Here is a 14,760-nt window from a genome sequence, read left to right as displayed (position 1 = left end):
TTAAATATAGGTCCAACACCTGACTCGATAGTATCGCTTTCAAATACCTTCTCTGACTTGCTACGTTTACAATCAAAATTCACTTTTACATTGGGCTTAAGATTTAAACATTCGTAGGTTTTGATAAATTATATCTTAGCTGTAGTGTTATCATAGTTAATTTGAATTAGACAAAACATAGTGCAGATTTGTTTTTATTTTTGCGTGAGTGCCAACGAAATCACGACCCTTAGTCACGACTAACTGTCAAATCCGTGACGTGGCCTGCCGACCGATTTTCCAATAAGCAGCTACTCAGCTGGGTTTTTCTTACTATTTACCTAGGATAATCGAGTGCTCGCGAGATGACCACCTACGAGGAGTTCATCCAACAGAACGAGGATCGCGACGGCGTGCGTTTGACGTGGAACGTATGGCCATCAAGTCGCATTGACGCTAGTCGTTTGGTAGTTCCCTTGGCCTGTTTGTATCAGCCGCTGAAGGAACGCCCCGACCTACCGCCCATCCAGTATGAGCCCGTTCTGTGCACCAGGAGCAACTGCCGAGCCATTCTGAATCCTTTGTGCCAGGTTGACTACCGTGCCAAGTTGTGGGTGTGCAACTTTTGCTTCCAGCGGAATCCCGTAAGTGATAATCGTCAGATTCAGATCCTCACTATTTCAGTTCCTGGAATTAATCTAAATATTAACCGATTTTACAGTTCCCCCCTCAATATGCCGCCATATCGGAGCAGCACCAGCCTGCGGAGCTTATCCCAGGATTTAGCACCATAGAGTACACCATCACCAGGGCGCCCACAATGCCGCCAGTCTTTATTTTCCTGGTGGATACCTGCATGGATGAGGAGGAGTTAGATGCTCTCAAGGACTCTCTGCAGATGTCGCTAAGTCTTCTGCCCCCGAATGCTTTGGTCGGCCTGATTACCTTCGGAAAGATGATCCAAGTGCATGAGTTGGGTGCCGAGGGCTGTTCTAAGAGCTACGTGTTCCGGGGAACTAAGGACTTGACCGCCAAGCAGGTGCAGGATATGCTGGGAATCGGGCGCGGAGCAGCTCCGGGGCCGCAGCAACAGCAGCAGCTGCCCGGTCAGCCGGCTGGAGCGGCGGCCCCTGTGCCGCCAGCTCATCGCTTCCTGCAGCCGATCGGCCAGTGCGATACAGCATTGGGCGATCTGCTCAGCGAACTGCAGCGCGATCCCTGGCCGGTGCCGCAGGGCAAACGCTACCTGCGCTCCACGGGCGCTGCTCTTTCGATAGCAGTAGGTCTGCTGGAGTGCACCTACCCGAACACGGGCGGACGCATAATGACCTTTGTAGGTGGACCTTGCTCCCAGGGCCCCGGCCAGGTGGTCGACGACGAGCTGAAGCACCCGATCCGTTCGCATCACGACATCCACAAGGACAACGTGCGCTTCATGAAGAAGGCCATCAAGCACTACGACGCTCTGGCATTGAGAGCCGCCACCAATGGCCATAGTGTGGACATATACTCATGTGCTTTGGATCAAACCGGACTGCTGGAGATGAAGCAACTGTGCAACTCCACCGGAGGCCATATGGTTATGGGCGATTCGTTTAACTCGTCGCTATTTAAGCAGACATTCCAGCGCGTGTTCGCGCGAGACGGTAGGAACGATCTGAAAATGGCATTTAATGCTACGCTGGAAGTGAAGTGCTCGCGCGAGCTAAAGATCTCCGGCGGGATTGGCTCGTGTGTGTCGCTGAATGTGAAGAGCCCGTCGGTGTCGGATGTGGAGATCGGCATGGGCAATACGGTGCAATGGAAGCTGTGCACTTTGAACCCAAGCTCCACGGTGGCCTACTTCTTTGAGGTGGTCAACCAGCATGCGGCCCCAATACCACAAGGCGGACGCGGTTGCATACAGTTCATAACTCAGTATCAGCATCCAAGCGGCCAAAGGCGAATTCGGGTCACTACTTTAGCAAGAAAGTGAGTGAAGTTGTGAAGTGTTTTTGGGTTATCTTTAATCTTTTTATTTTTGATACATAGTTGGGCAGATGCCACGTCAAACATACACCACATCAGCGCCGGATTCGATCAGGAGGCAGCCGCCGTGCTCATGGCCCGCATGGTCGTCTACCGCGCCGAGACAGACGAAGGTCCTGATATTTTGCGTTGGGTGGATCGTCAGCTCATTCGCCTGGTAAGTAGCTTTATAAAATATTTAATTTTCATTATTTAAAATATGAATTTCTCTTCACAGTGCCAAAAATTCGGCGAGTACTCGAAAGACGACCCGAACAGCTTCCGCCTGTCACAGAACTTTAGCCTTTTCCCGCAGTTCATGTACCATTTGCGCCGCTCGCAGTTCCTGCAGGTCTTCAACAACTCGCCCGACGAGACCACATTCTACCGACACATGCTTATGCGCGAGGACCTCACCCAGTCGCTAATCATGATTCAGCCGATCCTCTACAGCTACTCATTCAACGGCCCCCCGGAGCCAGTTCTGCTGGACACGGCTTCGATCCAAGCGGATCGGATCTTGCTGATGGACACGTTCTTCCAGATCTTGATCTATCACGGCGAGACCATCGCCCAATGGCGCGCTTTGAAATACCAGGACATGCCGGAGTATGAGAACTTCAAGCAGCTGCTTCAAGCTCCGGTGGACGATGCCCAAGAGATCCTGCAGACTCGTTTCCCCATGCCCCGATACATTGATACAGAGCATGGAGGCTCGCAGGCGCGCTTCCTGCTCTCCAAGGTTAATCCCTCGCAGACGCACAACAACATGTACGCCTACGGGCAGGTGAGTTCCATGGTCAAAGCCCAGAGCTTGCCATCTTTTTGTTTATCGATCTTTGCAGCGCGTCCTCAGGTGACATTGAATCGCAATTTTAATATCGTTTTGTGTTCGTTTTGTTTCTCTCATGGTATTATCCGTATCCGTTTTTCGACCTGTTTCCGTAACCGATCCTCTGTCATGCGCAGCCGTCCATTGGTCAGACCACGGTAGTACCTTTGTTCAACATTTTGCTTGTACTGTGATGGGTAGACTATGTACTATGTTTTCCTAAAAGCTTTTGGTTTTGGTTACATTCCGGTGCTGGTTCCACTCGCTCATTTCCTCCAGCCTATCCTAGACATGTCCCGCTCCCGCTCATCATCTTACTAATTCTTCTGAATCTCTTCCCGACAGGATGGAGGCGCCCCAGTGCTAACCGATGATGTGTCGCTTCAGCTGTTCATGGAGCATCTCAAGAAGTTGGCCGTCTCCACCACCACATGAATTGTTAGGATGCCAAGTCTGCGGTCTATTTTGTCGAAAATAAAGATAGAAACTATAACGCTGATCCACCAATTCGGGAATTGGATGCAATTACAGATATACACCCATTTATTCCACATGATCGTCTGAAAAAAACACAATAAAATATTCAAATTATGTTCAACAATTAAGGTGTCACTCATCTTGGCTTTTATTTCAAAAGTAGCTAAACACAAAATGCCATTAGGATTTATAGCGGAATGACTTTTCTATTGGAACAAAACAAGTAGATAACAAAAATTGTGGACGTTTCTCCATAAAAACAAATAATACAACTTGTGCCGGCACTTGCGTGAAATTTCTGTTCGGATTTCAAAACAATATATTGCATTTAACTTTTAAAAGATTATAAAACAATAATGGCCAGGAACTATGTTCTTAGAGGTTTCCATTTTTTTATTTCAAGATTTTTTCAAAAAATATTACTTCATTTAGAAAATTATATTTTAAATATTAAGTGGTTCAATCAACATGTCCACAAAATAATATTTAGTTAAATTATTACATAAAAATCCATTTAATTTCCAAAAGCAAAGACCTTTTTCGCATCTTATGTCTGGAAATCCACAGAGACTTCACTCAAACACCGCCACTACCCTCGACTGACCTCATCCTAATCTATTTGGTAAACACTGACTAAAAAGCTCGCTCCTTTGCTAGTTCCCTGGTCTCCAAAACCAATTCAGTTAAGAAACCTGATGGACATCTTCTGGTCGACATCGGTTCGGTCCAGCGCCTTGCAGAAATCCTCGAACGAGATCTTGCCCTGGCAACACAAGTCCGCCTCCAAAATCGTCCTCTCGGCAATGCTGACCAGCTGGTCCTGACTGATATTGGCTCCCACCATCATATGCAGAATGGAGAGCAGCTCGTCCCGACTGATCACGCCATCGTCATCCAAATCGTACATCTTGAAGGCGAACTTTAGCTTCTCCTCGCGGCTGTTCAGCTTGCTCTGCTTGTTGTCCCGCAGCGGCCGGAAATGGGCCAGAACGTTCATGAACTGGCGGAAGTTGACACGATCGTCATTGCTTTCCGCGAAGAAGGAGTGCACTATCCTCTCGCATAATGGATTGATCGCCAACTCAGGAATGCGCATGAGGTCCTCTCGTGACAAAGTGCCGCAGTCATTACGGTCCAGCGATGTGAAACGCGAGTAAAGACGCTCGATTTGATTGGGAGTAACTAAAATAGAACAAGTATTTTTATTAAATTACATAAAGAAAAACAAGTTCCTGCCTTAAAGAACGCCCCACACATGCCAAATTAGTTGCTATAAAGACTGCCTGATAAGAGCGGGCTTATCAATTTAGCTGATACTAGGCTGGTCGAACATTGGATACAAGTTCCAAAGCAGTGGCTATTTCAATTGCCACCTTATCGCGGCCGAAATATTGAAATTACACGGTCGCGGACACAATATAATTGCCAGCCAATATATTTATCGTTGATAGCAGTCGACTTTTGCCCCCGCCCCCTGGGCGATATGTGTACATTTGTTAATGACGTCATGCGGGAAGTGCAGGTGCATTTAAAATGAAATTGCTTTTAGCTGGAAAATGTCTGTGCATATCCAGTTTATATAATGAAGATGCAGTTCTGAATAAACTGTTATTATTCTTTTGAAGAACACGTATGTGGAAGGTTTTATATTATTGGAGGCTATGGAATATTTTTGGCAATAAATTGAAAAGATTTTAATGGAGAAATTATTTTAGCACTTGGGTGCTATGTTGATATTTGCCCATGGCCATATTTACTTTAAAAGATGTTTATTTATATCCAAGTGCGCGTTTGTTTTGAGCGGGTGAACTATGTCGTAGGGAGTCTCAAGGTTACTGTCACCCAATTACGGTACTCACAGCCAGTTTCCTCCTGTATTTGGGCGATTTCCTCGTTACGCAGGAACAGCGATGATTTATTGCCCATGATGACGTTGTGTTTGTGCGCTAATCAACGGGTTTAAAGTTTAAAATCTTTCAGAATCGCAGACGAGCATCGAATGGCATTGGTTATTGGTTGTTGATATCAGTGTGACCGTCACTGGAATATTTATACTGGATGTTTATACTTTTCGGTATTTTTCGAAGCCGATAGTAAAATACTGCAAATAGGGCTGGACTTTTCCCTATGTCGCTTAATACAAAACCATCTCTATTGGTATTGGCAAAAACGTAAACATTTTTTTGCCGAAGATAAATAAATAGATTAGAGCCATGGACAAGCTAAATTCTACCCTAACTGCTGTGAAGAATCTGCGTTCCAATGTTAAACAGTGCTTTGAGCATTTGGCTGATGGAACAGATGGTGAGGGCGGCGAGGAGAGCCGTAATAAGTTCGTGCATGAGTTTCAGGAACGATTTGGAGCTATTAATTTGCAATTGCGGTGGGTATTTACACTTTAAGCCTACAAGAATTCCTTTAAATGTCTTATTCTTAATTTCAGTGAAGTGGAACAGCTAATAAATGGACTGCAAGTACCTCCTACACCTTATTCCTTGGGAAACACGGCGTATCTAGCACAGGAGACTTCCCAGGACCGGCAGGCCCTATATCCGCAGCTAGTGAACAGCTACAAGTGGATTGACAAGGTGCACGACCACAGTTTCCTGGCCTTCAATAATCTCAACCAGAACACCCTTAGACGATCATACAACTATTGCTCTCAGAAAAGACAACGATTGCCTTTCTCCTCATTTAACAATGATCCAGAGTAAGTTCTTAAGACTTTTACCAGGACATATCTCATATCCCTTATTCTTTAGCCACATAGAGAAATTACTCAGCGAGATCAACACTCCGGCGCATACTTCGTATAGGATTATCCGACCATTCGGTACGAATGTGGTAGCCATTGTGACCATTAGCAACGTTATGAAGGCGGCCATTGTGTTCAAGGGTGTGCTTATCGAGTGGGTGACGGTGAAAGGCTTCGACGAGCCGTTGGACCACGACGATCTTTGGGCGGAATCCCGGTACGAGGTATTCAGAAAAGTGCAGGAGCACGCCCACTCCGCCATGTTGCACTTCTTTTCACCCACTCTGCCCGATTTGGCTGTCAAGAGCTATGTAACGTGGCTCAACAGTCACATCAAATTGTTCCTGGAACCCTGTAAACGGTGCGGGAAGTTCGTAGCGCACGGACTGCCTCCCACTTGGCGGGATTTGCGCACTCTGGAACCTTTTCACGAGGAGTGCCGAAATTGCTAGTTGTATTAAATAGAATTACCTTTAAGTTGTAACTTGTATACTTCATTTATTTCAAAAACAAAAAATTATATGTACTTTGAATGCATGCGGGCGTATTTTTATAAAAATCGCCACGCTCGACTGAATAACTACAACGGTTTAATGCGTTTAAAGGCCAGCCGTGGCGGGGGCAGCCAGCTTAGAAGCCGGGACTCCGCGTTGCAGGCACATGCGCTCGAAGTTGGCGCGAAGGGTGGCGCGGAGCTGCTCCCGCTGGCGCTGCACCTGTTCGCGGTGGCACTTAAAGGCTAGGACCACCTCCTGGGGAATGTAATAGCTCTCATCCTCTTTGTCGTCGTAGTCATTGAAGTCGTCCTGGAAGAGTAATCAGAAATTATTAGATGAGCATAGAGACAAAATTCTAAAGAAGTTGCCTGTTTCCCCTTCAAGTACTCACCCACATCTGCAACAATGAAAAATTGTGTTCCAACTGCGACTGGTCTCCGTAAAGCAGCAACTCGGAATCATAGCTGTCGGAAACAGCTTCCGAACCGTGTGGCTGTTCCTCGTCGTCGTGGTTACAGAACCCGTCAGAGCACGAGACCTCTGATCCCTCGGGCGACGAAACAGCGCTGGAGGTGCGCGAGTTGATGTGCGAGGTAGGATCGCTACCGTACCCCGAGTCGCGAACATCCTGCTCGCACGGGCAGTTGGGCAAGGGGGCCAGGCACGCATCGCAGTTGTCACCAGCTTCATTTGCCTTGGCGACGCTCGACGAGATGCAACTGGCCACGTCCAGGTGATCGTGATCGTCGTTCAGGTTTCGTCCCAGTTTCAAGTTTTTGTTTCCAGGCTTCTTTGTAGCTTTCGACTTCTTTTTCTTCGCTTGCTTCTTCGGTTTCGATTTCGTTGGCTTGGCCGTGGGAGGAGCCTCCTCTATGACAATACCATCATCGACGTGCTGCTCAGCTCCCTCAGAATGCTCTTCCACGTGCTCTTCTTCCTCCTCATCCTGATCCTGATCTAGCTTCTCTACCTGTAGCTCCGTCTCCTCATCAGATTCGTTCGCTTCGTCCTCCTCCTCCTCGTTGACATCCTCGCACTGACGGTGCAGAGCATTCTTCTTTTCGTCCTTCTTCTTCTTCTTCTTGAGCTTCTTCTGCTCGCGCTTGAGCTGCTTTGCCCGCTCAGCCCGGCTAATTTCTTGGTAGAGTAGCTCCAGGTTGCTGATGCCCTGTTTCTGCTCCACAAACGTGTCGAAGCTGCGACAGAGGGCGTGGACGCCTACGGCGGCCAGCACCTGACAGGCGCGCTCCTCCTCCCGCAGGCTAACATAGATGCGTCGCAGCCGTTCGTACATGATCATACCCACACAGGTAAGTACCTCCTCTTGCGCGATCTCCAGAGTCTTGGCATGCCTTTCGCGCAGTTTCGAGTAGCTTCCGTTCACCTCCGGCTCGGCTCTCTTTATTAACGCGTCCAGGAACTCGATTTTGCTAGTGCTAACATGGATATGCTGGTCAGGCACGCATTTGCGGATATGGGCGTACAGCTGCGCCGCATATCCCTTCTCCTTGGCCGAGATTTCGCCAATGAGTATTTTGTAGGCGCGTTCAATCTTCAAGAAAAAAAATTTATTACCGTGTAGGAATGGGTTAAGTTTGATGCTTACCTTTGTTCGGCATCCTGAGCAGAACTTGTGCTTCTTGAGGTAGTTCTCTAGCACGTCGTGAAGCTCCTTGGTCTCGATGATGGTTAGCTCGTTGCGGCAGTTACTCTTCATGGCGGACCACACCTCGCGCCACGTCTCCGAAAAGGGCTTGGCCCGAAAGGCATCCAGAGAGTGAAGGACACAGCGCGTTTTATTCCGTAGTTTGTTGTCCAGCAGGTTATTCAGGACTTCGTGATGCCGATAGAGCAGCGTTCCCAGTGCCTGCGGAGTCTTTAGTTTCTCCTCTACTATGCTCAACGTGGCGGTAGGTCGCAGCTCCAGCGGATCCAGTGTGCGATGCCCCGACTCCGTCAACTGATGGAAAAGCCTTTCCACTCGCCGCCGACAGCCGACACACTGCACGCACTGATTCAGGACAGCCATGAAGCTGGGGCAGTCGATCTCTAGCGATTGACGCCGCTCGGCTTCTGTCAGCAGTTTGAACTTGCGCGAGAACTCCTCCAGATCTCTGCCTCGGATGGCGGGGCTGTCGATCACCAGGCCTTTGCTGTTCAGGTCCATAAGCATCTGCAAGAATCAATCAAGGTCCGATTTCATTAATTTGTTTACACTACTCGAATTCAATTAATGGTAAAGTAACACGATCAGACTGTATGGTAAGTGCATTTTTTTTCCATAGAATAGGTGAGGTTTAATTTCAAACATAATACTTTTATTTGTTTATGGAAGATCAGCTGATAATATAAGCATAGATGGGGATATTAGTTATTAAGAAAAGGATATTAAAAATATGGGCGAAGAGAGATCAGATCTCAAAACGGTGAGAGTGCATCCAAACAGGTTCCTACAACTCCCCCCTCCACCACCCCATTCCATGTTCATCATTGTTGTTTTTGTGCACTTTCCAACAAAACATGGCGGCTGCAGCAAACGAGCGAGATAGTGGGAGCGGAGAGCGAGAGGGGAGTTGTGGGTGGCAGGTGCGGCAGTTGCAATTTCAGCTGATGCAGAATCGTGGATCAAGTTCAATTACGATACGCATTATTGCCCAGACGAAAGCTCACACAAAGGCAACGAGAGACAGCAGTCAATTTATTACATATATGCGTGTTATGAAAGTTTTTGGACCAAGTGCACACACGCACAGAGCGACATTTATGTGGACGAGTGTGTGTGCTGGTTCTGCTGGCAGTCATCTTGGCCTTACATATATGTCTGCGTCGGAAATCGGTGGAAATCTTTTTAATTCAATTCGATTCTCACCATTAATTTATCGCCTGCCACAAGCGGCAAATTCCTACGGCCAACGTCCACGGATTCATCATCATCCGTGTTGAAGACTTTAGTAAGTCTCGCCATGATTCTTTCACGACGAATTCAATCCAAATTTCAGGCACTTTACGACACACTTTTCTCCAAAGGTCCGGGGGCGGGGAAAACGGGGGATCAACGGGAACACAGCGCTACACGGTTCAACAAATAATATAGACAAATATATCCTGGCTAGAGTGTCGAAAAATCAACTATAATCAATTTTCTATGACACAAAACACGTCAAACACGGTCGGTCTAGAGTTGTCAAAACATCAATGGCTGTTATCGATAGTAGTGATGGGCCTGACCGGCACTATCGGCACACTTTTATATGATATTTTTATATTTACATAAAATATAAAAAAAAACTATTTTGTTTATAATGGTTAAATATTTTCTTAAAAATGCCTAAATCTGCATGTATAAAATAATGAAATAAGTATACAGACTTATCGATAGTTAATGCATCTGCGATGACTCTGCCTCGTTGTGTTGCCAGATACCAGGAAAATGTAAAGTAACGCCGAGTGCGAAAGTCAGGGAATTTTTACCGCGTTGGAAGATAAAAGTGAAAATTCAGTAGTATTACGCTTACAAGCGGATTAATTTATTATTTAGTGGCTACTTGAACTAGCGGGGCAAGTGGAAGCGAGCAACCATGTCGCATCACTACGTGGTTACAGCGCAAAAGCCGACAGCAGTCGTTGCATGTTTGACCGGTGAGGGAGCCGCGGGGAAAATGTGGTGCCCTCCACAAACTTCCTCGACGAATGTTACAAACGAGCATGTGCTACAATTATAATTCTTAATTTCAGGCAATTTTACCTCGCCCACGGACCTCAATCTGGTCATTGCCCGCAACAACCAGGTCGAAATCGACTTGGTCACTCCGGAGGGACTACGTCCCCTCAAGGAGATAAACATAAATGGCACTATAGCCGTTATGCGCCACTTCCGGCCGCCCGATAGTAACAAGGACCTGCTCTTCATCCTGACGCGCCGGTACAATGTTATGATCCTGGAGGCCCGTATGGTTAATGATGTAATTACCGTTGTGACGAAAGCGAATGGAAACGTCTCCGATTCTGTGGGAATTCCATCTGAAGGAGGTGTTATTGCTGCCATAGACCCGAAGGCCAGGGTAATCGGAATGTGCCTATATCAGGGCCTGTTCACCATTATACCGATGGACAAAGAGGCTAGCGAGCTAAAGGCCACCAACTTGCGGTAGGTTACTCATTCCTATAACGGAGATTATAAGATTTATGAAATCACATTATTTTCTATTAGAATGGACGAACTGAACGTTTATGATGTGGAGTTTCTTCACGGCTGTTTGAATCCTACGGTCATTGTGATTCACAAGGACAACGACGGCCGGCATGTGAAGTCGCACGAGATCAACTTACGGGAGAAGGAATTCATGAAGATTGCCTGGAAACAGGACAACGTGGAGACGGAGGCAACCATGCTCATCACAGTACCGTCACCCATCGGTGGAGTTATTGTCATTGGGAGGGAATCAATTGTTTACCACGATGGTAGCAACTACCACGCTGTTGCGCCACTGACCTTCCGACAGAGCACCATCAACTGCTATGCTAGGGTAGACAGCAAGGGATTGCGGTACCTTTTGGGAAACATGGATGGCCAACTTTACATGCTCTTCTTAGGAACTTCTGAAACGTCCAAGGGCATTACTGTCAAGGATATAAAAGTGGAGCAACTGGGCGAGATCTCCATACCGGAGTGCATTACTTATCTGGATAATGGATTTTTGTATATTGGTGCTCGTCATGGCGATTCGCAGCTGGTGCGTCTGAGTTCCGATGCTATCGATGGCTCCTATGTCATACCGGTGGAAAACTTCACCAATCTGGCGCCGATTCTGGATATTGCAGTGGTGGATCTGGATCGTCAGGGTCAAGGCCAGATCATAACATGCTCAGGAAGCTTTAAAGACGGTTCCCTCCGAATCATCCGTATTGGCATTGGCATCCAGGAGCACGCTTGCATCGATTTGCCAGGAATTAAAGGCATGTGGTCTTTGAAAGTGGGCATCGATGACAGTCCTTACGAAAACACGCTGGTGTTGGCCTTTGTCGGACATACAAGAATTCTCACACTGTCCGGGGAGGAGGTGGAGGAAACCGAAATACCCGGATTTGCCAGTGATTTGCAAACGTTCCTTTGCGCCAACGTGGAACACGATCAGGTAGGTTCTTCATTGATATACTTAAAAACTTATATTTCTAAATAAATCTTACTTTTTAGATAATTCAAGTCACTTCAGATAGTGTGCGTTTGGTGAGGAGTGCCACGAAAGATCTGGCGGCCGAGTGGCGCCCTGAGGGAGATCGATCCATCGGAGTCGTTTCGTGCAACAGCACCCAGATAGTGGTGGCTTCAGCCAGAGATATATTCTACATTGTCATTGAGGATGGAAAGCTGGTGGAAAAGTCGCGCAAGACTCTGGCCTATGAGGTTGCCTGCTTGGACATCACACCGTTGGATGAGTCGCAAAACAAGTCTGATTTAGTGGCCGTGGGTTTGTGGACAGATATTTCGGCAGTGATTTTGTCTCTACCCGATCTGGAAACCATTTATACCGAAAAGCTAAGCGGAGGTAAAGGATATTTTTATTTAGACATCAACAAATAGCTTATTAACTAATTAATTGCAGAGATCATTCCCCGTTCCATTTTGATGACCACCTTTGAAGGCATCCACTATTTGCTGTGCGCCTTGGGTGACGGCTCCATGTATTATTTCATAATGGACCAGACCACCGGCCAGCTGACGGACAAAAAGAAAGTGACGCTGGGCACGCAGCCGACCACGTTGCGCACTTTCCGCTCCTTTGCGACCACAAATGTATTTGCGTGCTCAGATCGTCCGACGGTGATCTACTCATCGAACCACAAGCTGGTCTTTTCAAATGTCAACCTGAAGGAGGTGAACCACATGTGCTCCCTGAATGCTCAAGCTTATCCGGATAGTTTGGCGCTGGCCACCAAAAACTCTGTTATTTTGGGCACCATTGATGAGATCCAAAAATTACACATTCGAACGGTCCCGTTGGGGGAGGGACCGCGGAGAATCGCATACCAGGAGGCGTCCCAAACTTTTGCAGTGTCCACATTACGTATCGACGTCCATGGAAGGGGTGGCACGAAGCCATTGAGAAACAGTGCCTCCACGCAGGCACAAAATATTACCTACAGCTCGAATATCTTACCAAAGCCTGGTACTGGAAATTCAACAGCAACCAATGCCGAAGTGGGTCAGGAAATCGATGTCCACAATCTCTTGGTGATCGATCAAAATACGTTTGAGGTTCTGCATGCCCACCAATTCGTAGCTCCAGAAACCATTTCGTCCTTAATGTCGGCTAAGCTGGGTGATGATCCGAATACTTACTATGTCGTGGCCACGTCGCTGGTGATTCCCGATGAACCGGAACCGAAGGTGGGCAGGATTATTATTTTCCACTACCACGACAACAAGCTTACCCAGGTGGCTGAAACAAAAGTGGATGGCACCTGCTACGCCTTGGTTGAGTTTAATGGCAAAGTACTGGCGGGTATTGGCAGTTTTGTGCGCTTATACGAGTGGACCAACGAAAAGGAGCTGCGCATGGAGTGCAACATCCAGAACATGATCGCTGCTCTATTTTTAAAGGCCAAGGGAGATTTCATTTTGGTTGGAGACCTAATGCGGTCCATTACTCTGCTGCAACACAAGCAGATGGAGGGCATTTTCGTAGAAATCGCCCGAGACTGTGAACCCAAATGGATGCGAGCCGTAGAGATTCTGGACGATGACACGTTCCTGGGATCTGAGACGAATGGTAATCTATTCGTTTGCCAAAAGGACAGGTATGATTATTAGGTGACTTTTTATGATAAATATTTCATGAGGATTTAAATCTCTTAGTGCGGCCACAACTGACGAGGAGCGCCAATTGTTGCCGGAGCTTGCTCGCTTCCATCTGGGAGATACGGTCAACGTTTTCCGCCACGGCTCTTTGGTGATGCAGAATGTGGGAGAACGCACCACGCCGATCAATGGATGTGTACTTTATGGAACCTGCAATGGAGCTATCGGTATTGTAACTCAGATACCTCAGGACTTCTACGACTTTCTGCACGGCCTGGAAGAGCGGCTGAAGAAAATAATTAAGTCGGTGGGAAAGATCGAGCACACATATTATCGTAATTTCCAAATTAACACCAAAGTTGAACCAAGCGAGGGATTCATCGATGGGGATTTAATTGAGAGCTTCTTAGACTTGGGTCGGGATAAGATGCGCGACGCAGTGCAGGGACTGGAGGTATGTTTTTTACGGCTCCTATGGCACTTTGTTATAATCCAATTAATATAATATTTATTTTCAGCTAACATTAAACGGGGAACGAAAGAGTGCTGATGTGGAGGACGTCATCAAGATTGTTGAGGACCTTACGCGAATGCATTGAAGTGGTATACCATATGTATATATGAATATGAAGAGCAAATGTCATCAACCGAATTTCTCTATTGTACATGAAACTTTGATACCATGTATCCCGCTTAATCCCAAAAGGACTGTCTCGGAGTCTGATTCGTCTCTGGTTTCCCGTCTATTTCGAGATTCTCGGTGTGGTTTTCTCGCGAAAAATATTGACAATGTAGAAAATAAAAGAATAAATTGTTTTAGGCGGGCGTCGGCGCTCTTTAAAAGTTGCGCTTTAGTTACGCATGTAATAAAAATCTTAAACATTTTTAATTCATCGCATTTGTTGGTGGCATTTGTCTGGTAACCTATTGATGTGTGCTTACTTAAATGCCGTTTAAATTTTAGTTTTCAATATGAATTAAATTTATTTAATACAATTTATTTAATAAAATACAAAAATATTTTCACAATCAAAATTGTTGTTAAATATAAGATGTATTTAAAAGGGGTTGTATGATTATTCTGGTACAAGATTAGGGTTTATAAGGTCGCTGTTGACAAAATAGTTAAATTCTTTAAAGTAAATCTTTTTACATCACTTAATAATTCAAATTTATTTAGAGAGGATTTAAAGGATCTAAAGATACAGGTTTCTATTTCAAAGATACAATATATCTATTGTTTTATATCTGGTATATACCTGGCATGTTATAAGTTCCCTCTAAAGGTGTTCTTTTTGAATCACGCCTAAAATATAGATCCCTCTGGCTAATACCTTTCCAAACACCACGCACATGCGCAGCACGTCTATCTCCGCCAGATCCGTTCTGGCTCACGTGTGCAAGTCGGAAACGT

The 14,760-nt window shown here is 46.3% G+C and overlaps 5 protein-coding genes across 8 annotated transcripts; 3 read left to right on the top strand and 2 right to left on the bottom strand.

Annotated features, from left to right (window-relative positions):
* Positions 1–16: 16 nt before the first annotated feature.
* On the top strand, positions 17–3,419 carry Sec23 (transport protein Sec23). Of its 4 annotated transcripts, none has more exons than XM_017249083.3 (7): positions 17–113; positions 325–623; positions 701–1,950; positions 2,011–2,164; positions 2,225–2,773; positions 2,956–2,976; positions 3,164–3,419. In XM_017249083.3, exons 2-7 carry the CDS (start codon positions 345–347, stop codon positions 3,251–3,253), a joined length of 2,343 nt encoding a protein of 780 aa, XP_017104572.1. In that variant the 5' UTR covers positions 17–113; positions 325–344; the 3' UTR covers positions 3,254–3,419. The 4 variants fall into 4 exon arrangements, with proteins under 4 accessions (XP_017104572.1, XP_017104571.1, XP_043068015.1 ...); XM_017249082.3 differs by having other exon boundaries at positions 64–204; XM_043212080.2 differs by lacking the exon at positions 17–113 and having other exon boundaries at positions 243–623.
* On the bottom strand, positions 3,420–5,341 carry elm (calcineurin like EF-hand protein 1 elm). The gene is made up of 2 exons (XM_017249088.3): positions 5,155–5,341; positions 3,420–4,477 (listed from the first exon to the last, which is right to left on the bottom strand). The coding sequence occupies exons 1-2, from the start codon at positions 5,219–5,221 to the stop codon at positions 3,975–3,977; spliced, it is 570 nt and encodes a 189-aa protein (XP_017104577.1). The 5' UTR covers positions 5,222–5,341; the 3' UTR covers positions 3,420–3,974.
* Positions 5,342–5,377: 36 nt separating this feature from the next.
* On the top strand, positions 5,378–6,587 carry MED27 (mediator complex subunit 27). Its single transcript, XM_017249086.3, has 3 exons — positions 5,378–5,678; positions 5,739–6,005; positions 6,058–6,587. Exons 1-3 carry the CDS (start codon positions 5,509–5,511, stop codon positions 6,500–6,502), a joined length of 882 nt encoding a protein of 293 aa, XP_017104575.1. The 5' UTR covers positions 5,378–5,508; the 3' UTR covers positions 6,503–6,587.
* On the bottom strand, positions 6,523–9,747 carry LOC108130563 (gametogenetin-binding protein 2-like). The gene is made up of 4 exons (XM_017249085.3): positions 9,417–9,747; positions 8,154–8,720; positions 6,939–8,099; positions 6,523–6,856 (listed from the first exon to the last, which is right to left on the bottom strand). The coding sequence occupies exons 1-4, from the start codon at positions 9,510–9,512 to the stop codon at positions 6,650–6,652; spliced, it is 2,031 nt and encodes a 676-aa protein (XP_017104574.2). The 5' UTR covers positions 9,513–9,747; the 3' UTR covers positions 6,523–6,649.
* Positions 9,748–9,961: 214 nt separating this feature from the next.
* On the top strand, positions 9,962–14,307 carry pic (DNA damage-binding protein pic). Its single transcript, XM_017249223.3, has 7 exons — positions 9,962–10,186; positions 10,283–10,694; positions 10,758–11,682; positions 11,742–12,093; positions 12,151–13,345; positions 13,404–13,800; positions 13,865–14,307. The coding sequence occupies exons 1-7, from the start codon at positions 10,126–10,128 to the stop codon at positions 13,943–13,945; spliced, it is 3,423 nt and encodes a 1,140-aa protein (XP_017104712.1). The 5' UTR covers positions 9,962–10,125; the 3' UTR covers positions 13,946–14,307.
* The last annotated feature ends 453 nt before the right edge of the window (positions 14,308–14,760 follow it).

The sequence above is a fragment of the Drosophila bipectinata genome, chromosome 3R, assembly GCF_030179905.1.
Source record: "Drosophila bipectinata strain 14024-0381.07 chromosome 3R, DbipHiC1v2, whole genome shotgun sequence".
Lineage (NCBI taxonomy): Eukaryota > Metazoa > Arthropoda > Insecta > Diptera > Drosophilidae > Drosophila > Drosophila bipectinata.
Note: the sequence above shows the minus strand (reverse complement) of the source record. Positions and strands in the feature narration are given on the sequence as shown.

Coding starts and splice junctions, on each gene's coding strand:
- MED27 (XM_017249086.3), top strand. CDS start 5,509: ATGGACAAGCTAAATTCTACCCTAACTGCTGTGAAGAATCTGCGTTCC. Junction 5,679..5,738: donor GCTATTAATTTGCAATTGCG/GTGGGTATTTAC, acceptor TCTTAATTTCAG/TGAAGTGGAACAGCTAATAA. Junction 6,006..6,057: donor TCATTTAACAATGATCCAGA/GTAAGTTCTTAA, acceptor CTTATTCTTTAG/CCACATAGAGAAATTACTCA.
- pic (XM_017249223.3), top strand. CDS start 10,126: ATGTCGCATCACTACGTGGTTACAGCGCAAAAGCCGACAGCAGTCGTT. Junction 12,094..12,150: donor TACCGAAAAGCTAAGCGGAG/GTAAAGGATATT, acceptor AATTAATTGCAG/AGATCATTCCCCGTTCCATT. Junction 13,346..13,403: donor TTCGTTTGCCAAAAGGACAG/GTATGATTATTA, acceptor TAAATCTCTTAG/TGCGGCCACAACTGACGAGG.
- Sec23 (XM_017249083.3), top strand. CDS start 345: ATGACCACCTACGAGGAGTTCATCCAACAGAACGAGGATCGCGACGGC. Junction 1,951..2,010: donor GTCACTACTTTAGCAAGAAA/GTGAGTGAAGTT, acceptor TTTGATACATAG/TTGGGCAGATGCCACGTCAA. Junction 2,774..2,955: donor ACATGTACGCCTACGGGCAG/GTGAGTTCCATG, acceptor TGTCATGCGCAG/CCGTCCATTGGTCAGACCAC.
- LOC108130563 (XM_017249085.3), bottom strand. CDS start 9,512: ATGGCGAGACTTACTAAAGTCTTCAACACGGATGATGATGAATCCGTG. Junction 8,721..9,416: donor TGGCAGGCGATAAATTAATG/GTGAGAATCGAA, acceptor TGATTCTTGCAG/ATGCTTATGGACCTGAACAG. Junction 8,100..8,153: donor GCTCAGGATGCCGAACAAAG/GTAAGCATCAAA, acceptor TTTTTCTTGAAG/ATTGAACGCGCCTACAAAAT.
- elm (XM_017249088.3), bottom strand. CDS start 5,221: ATGGGCAATAAATCATCGCTGTTCCTGCGTAACGAGGAAATCGCCCAA. Junction 4,478..5,154: donor AATACAGGAGGAAACTGGCT/GTGAGTACCGTA, acceptor GTTCTATTTTAG/TTACTCCCAATCAAATCGAG.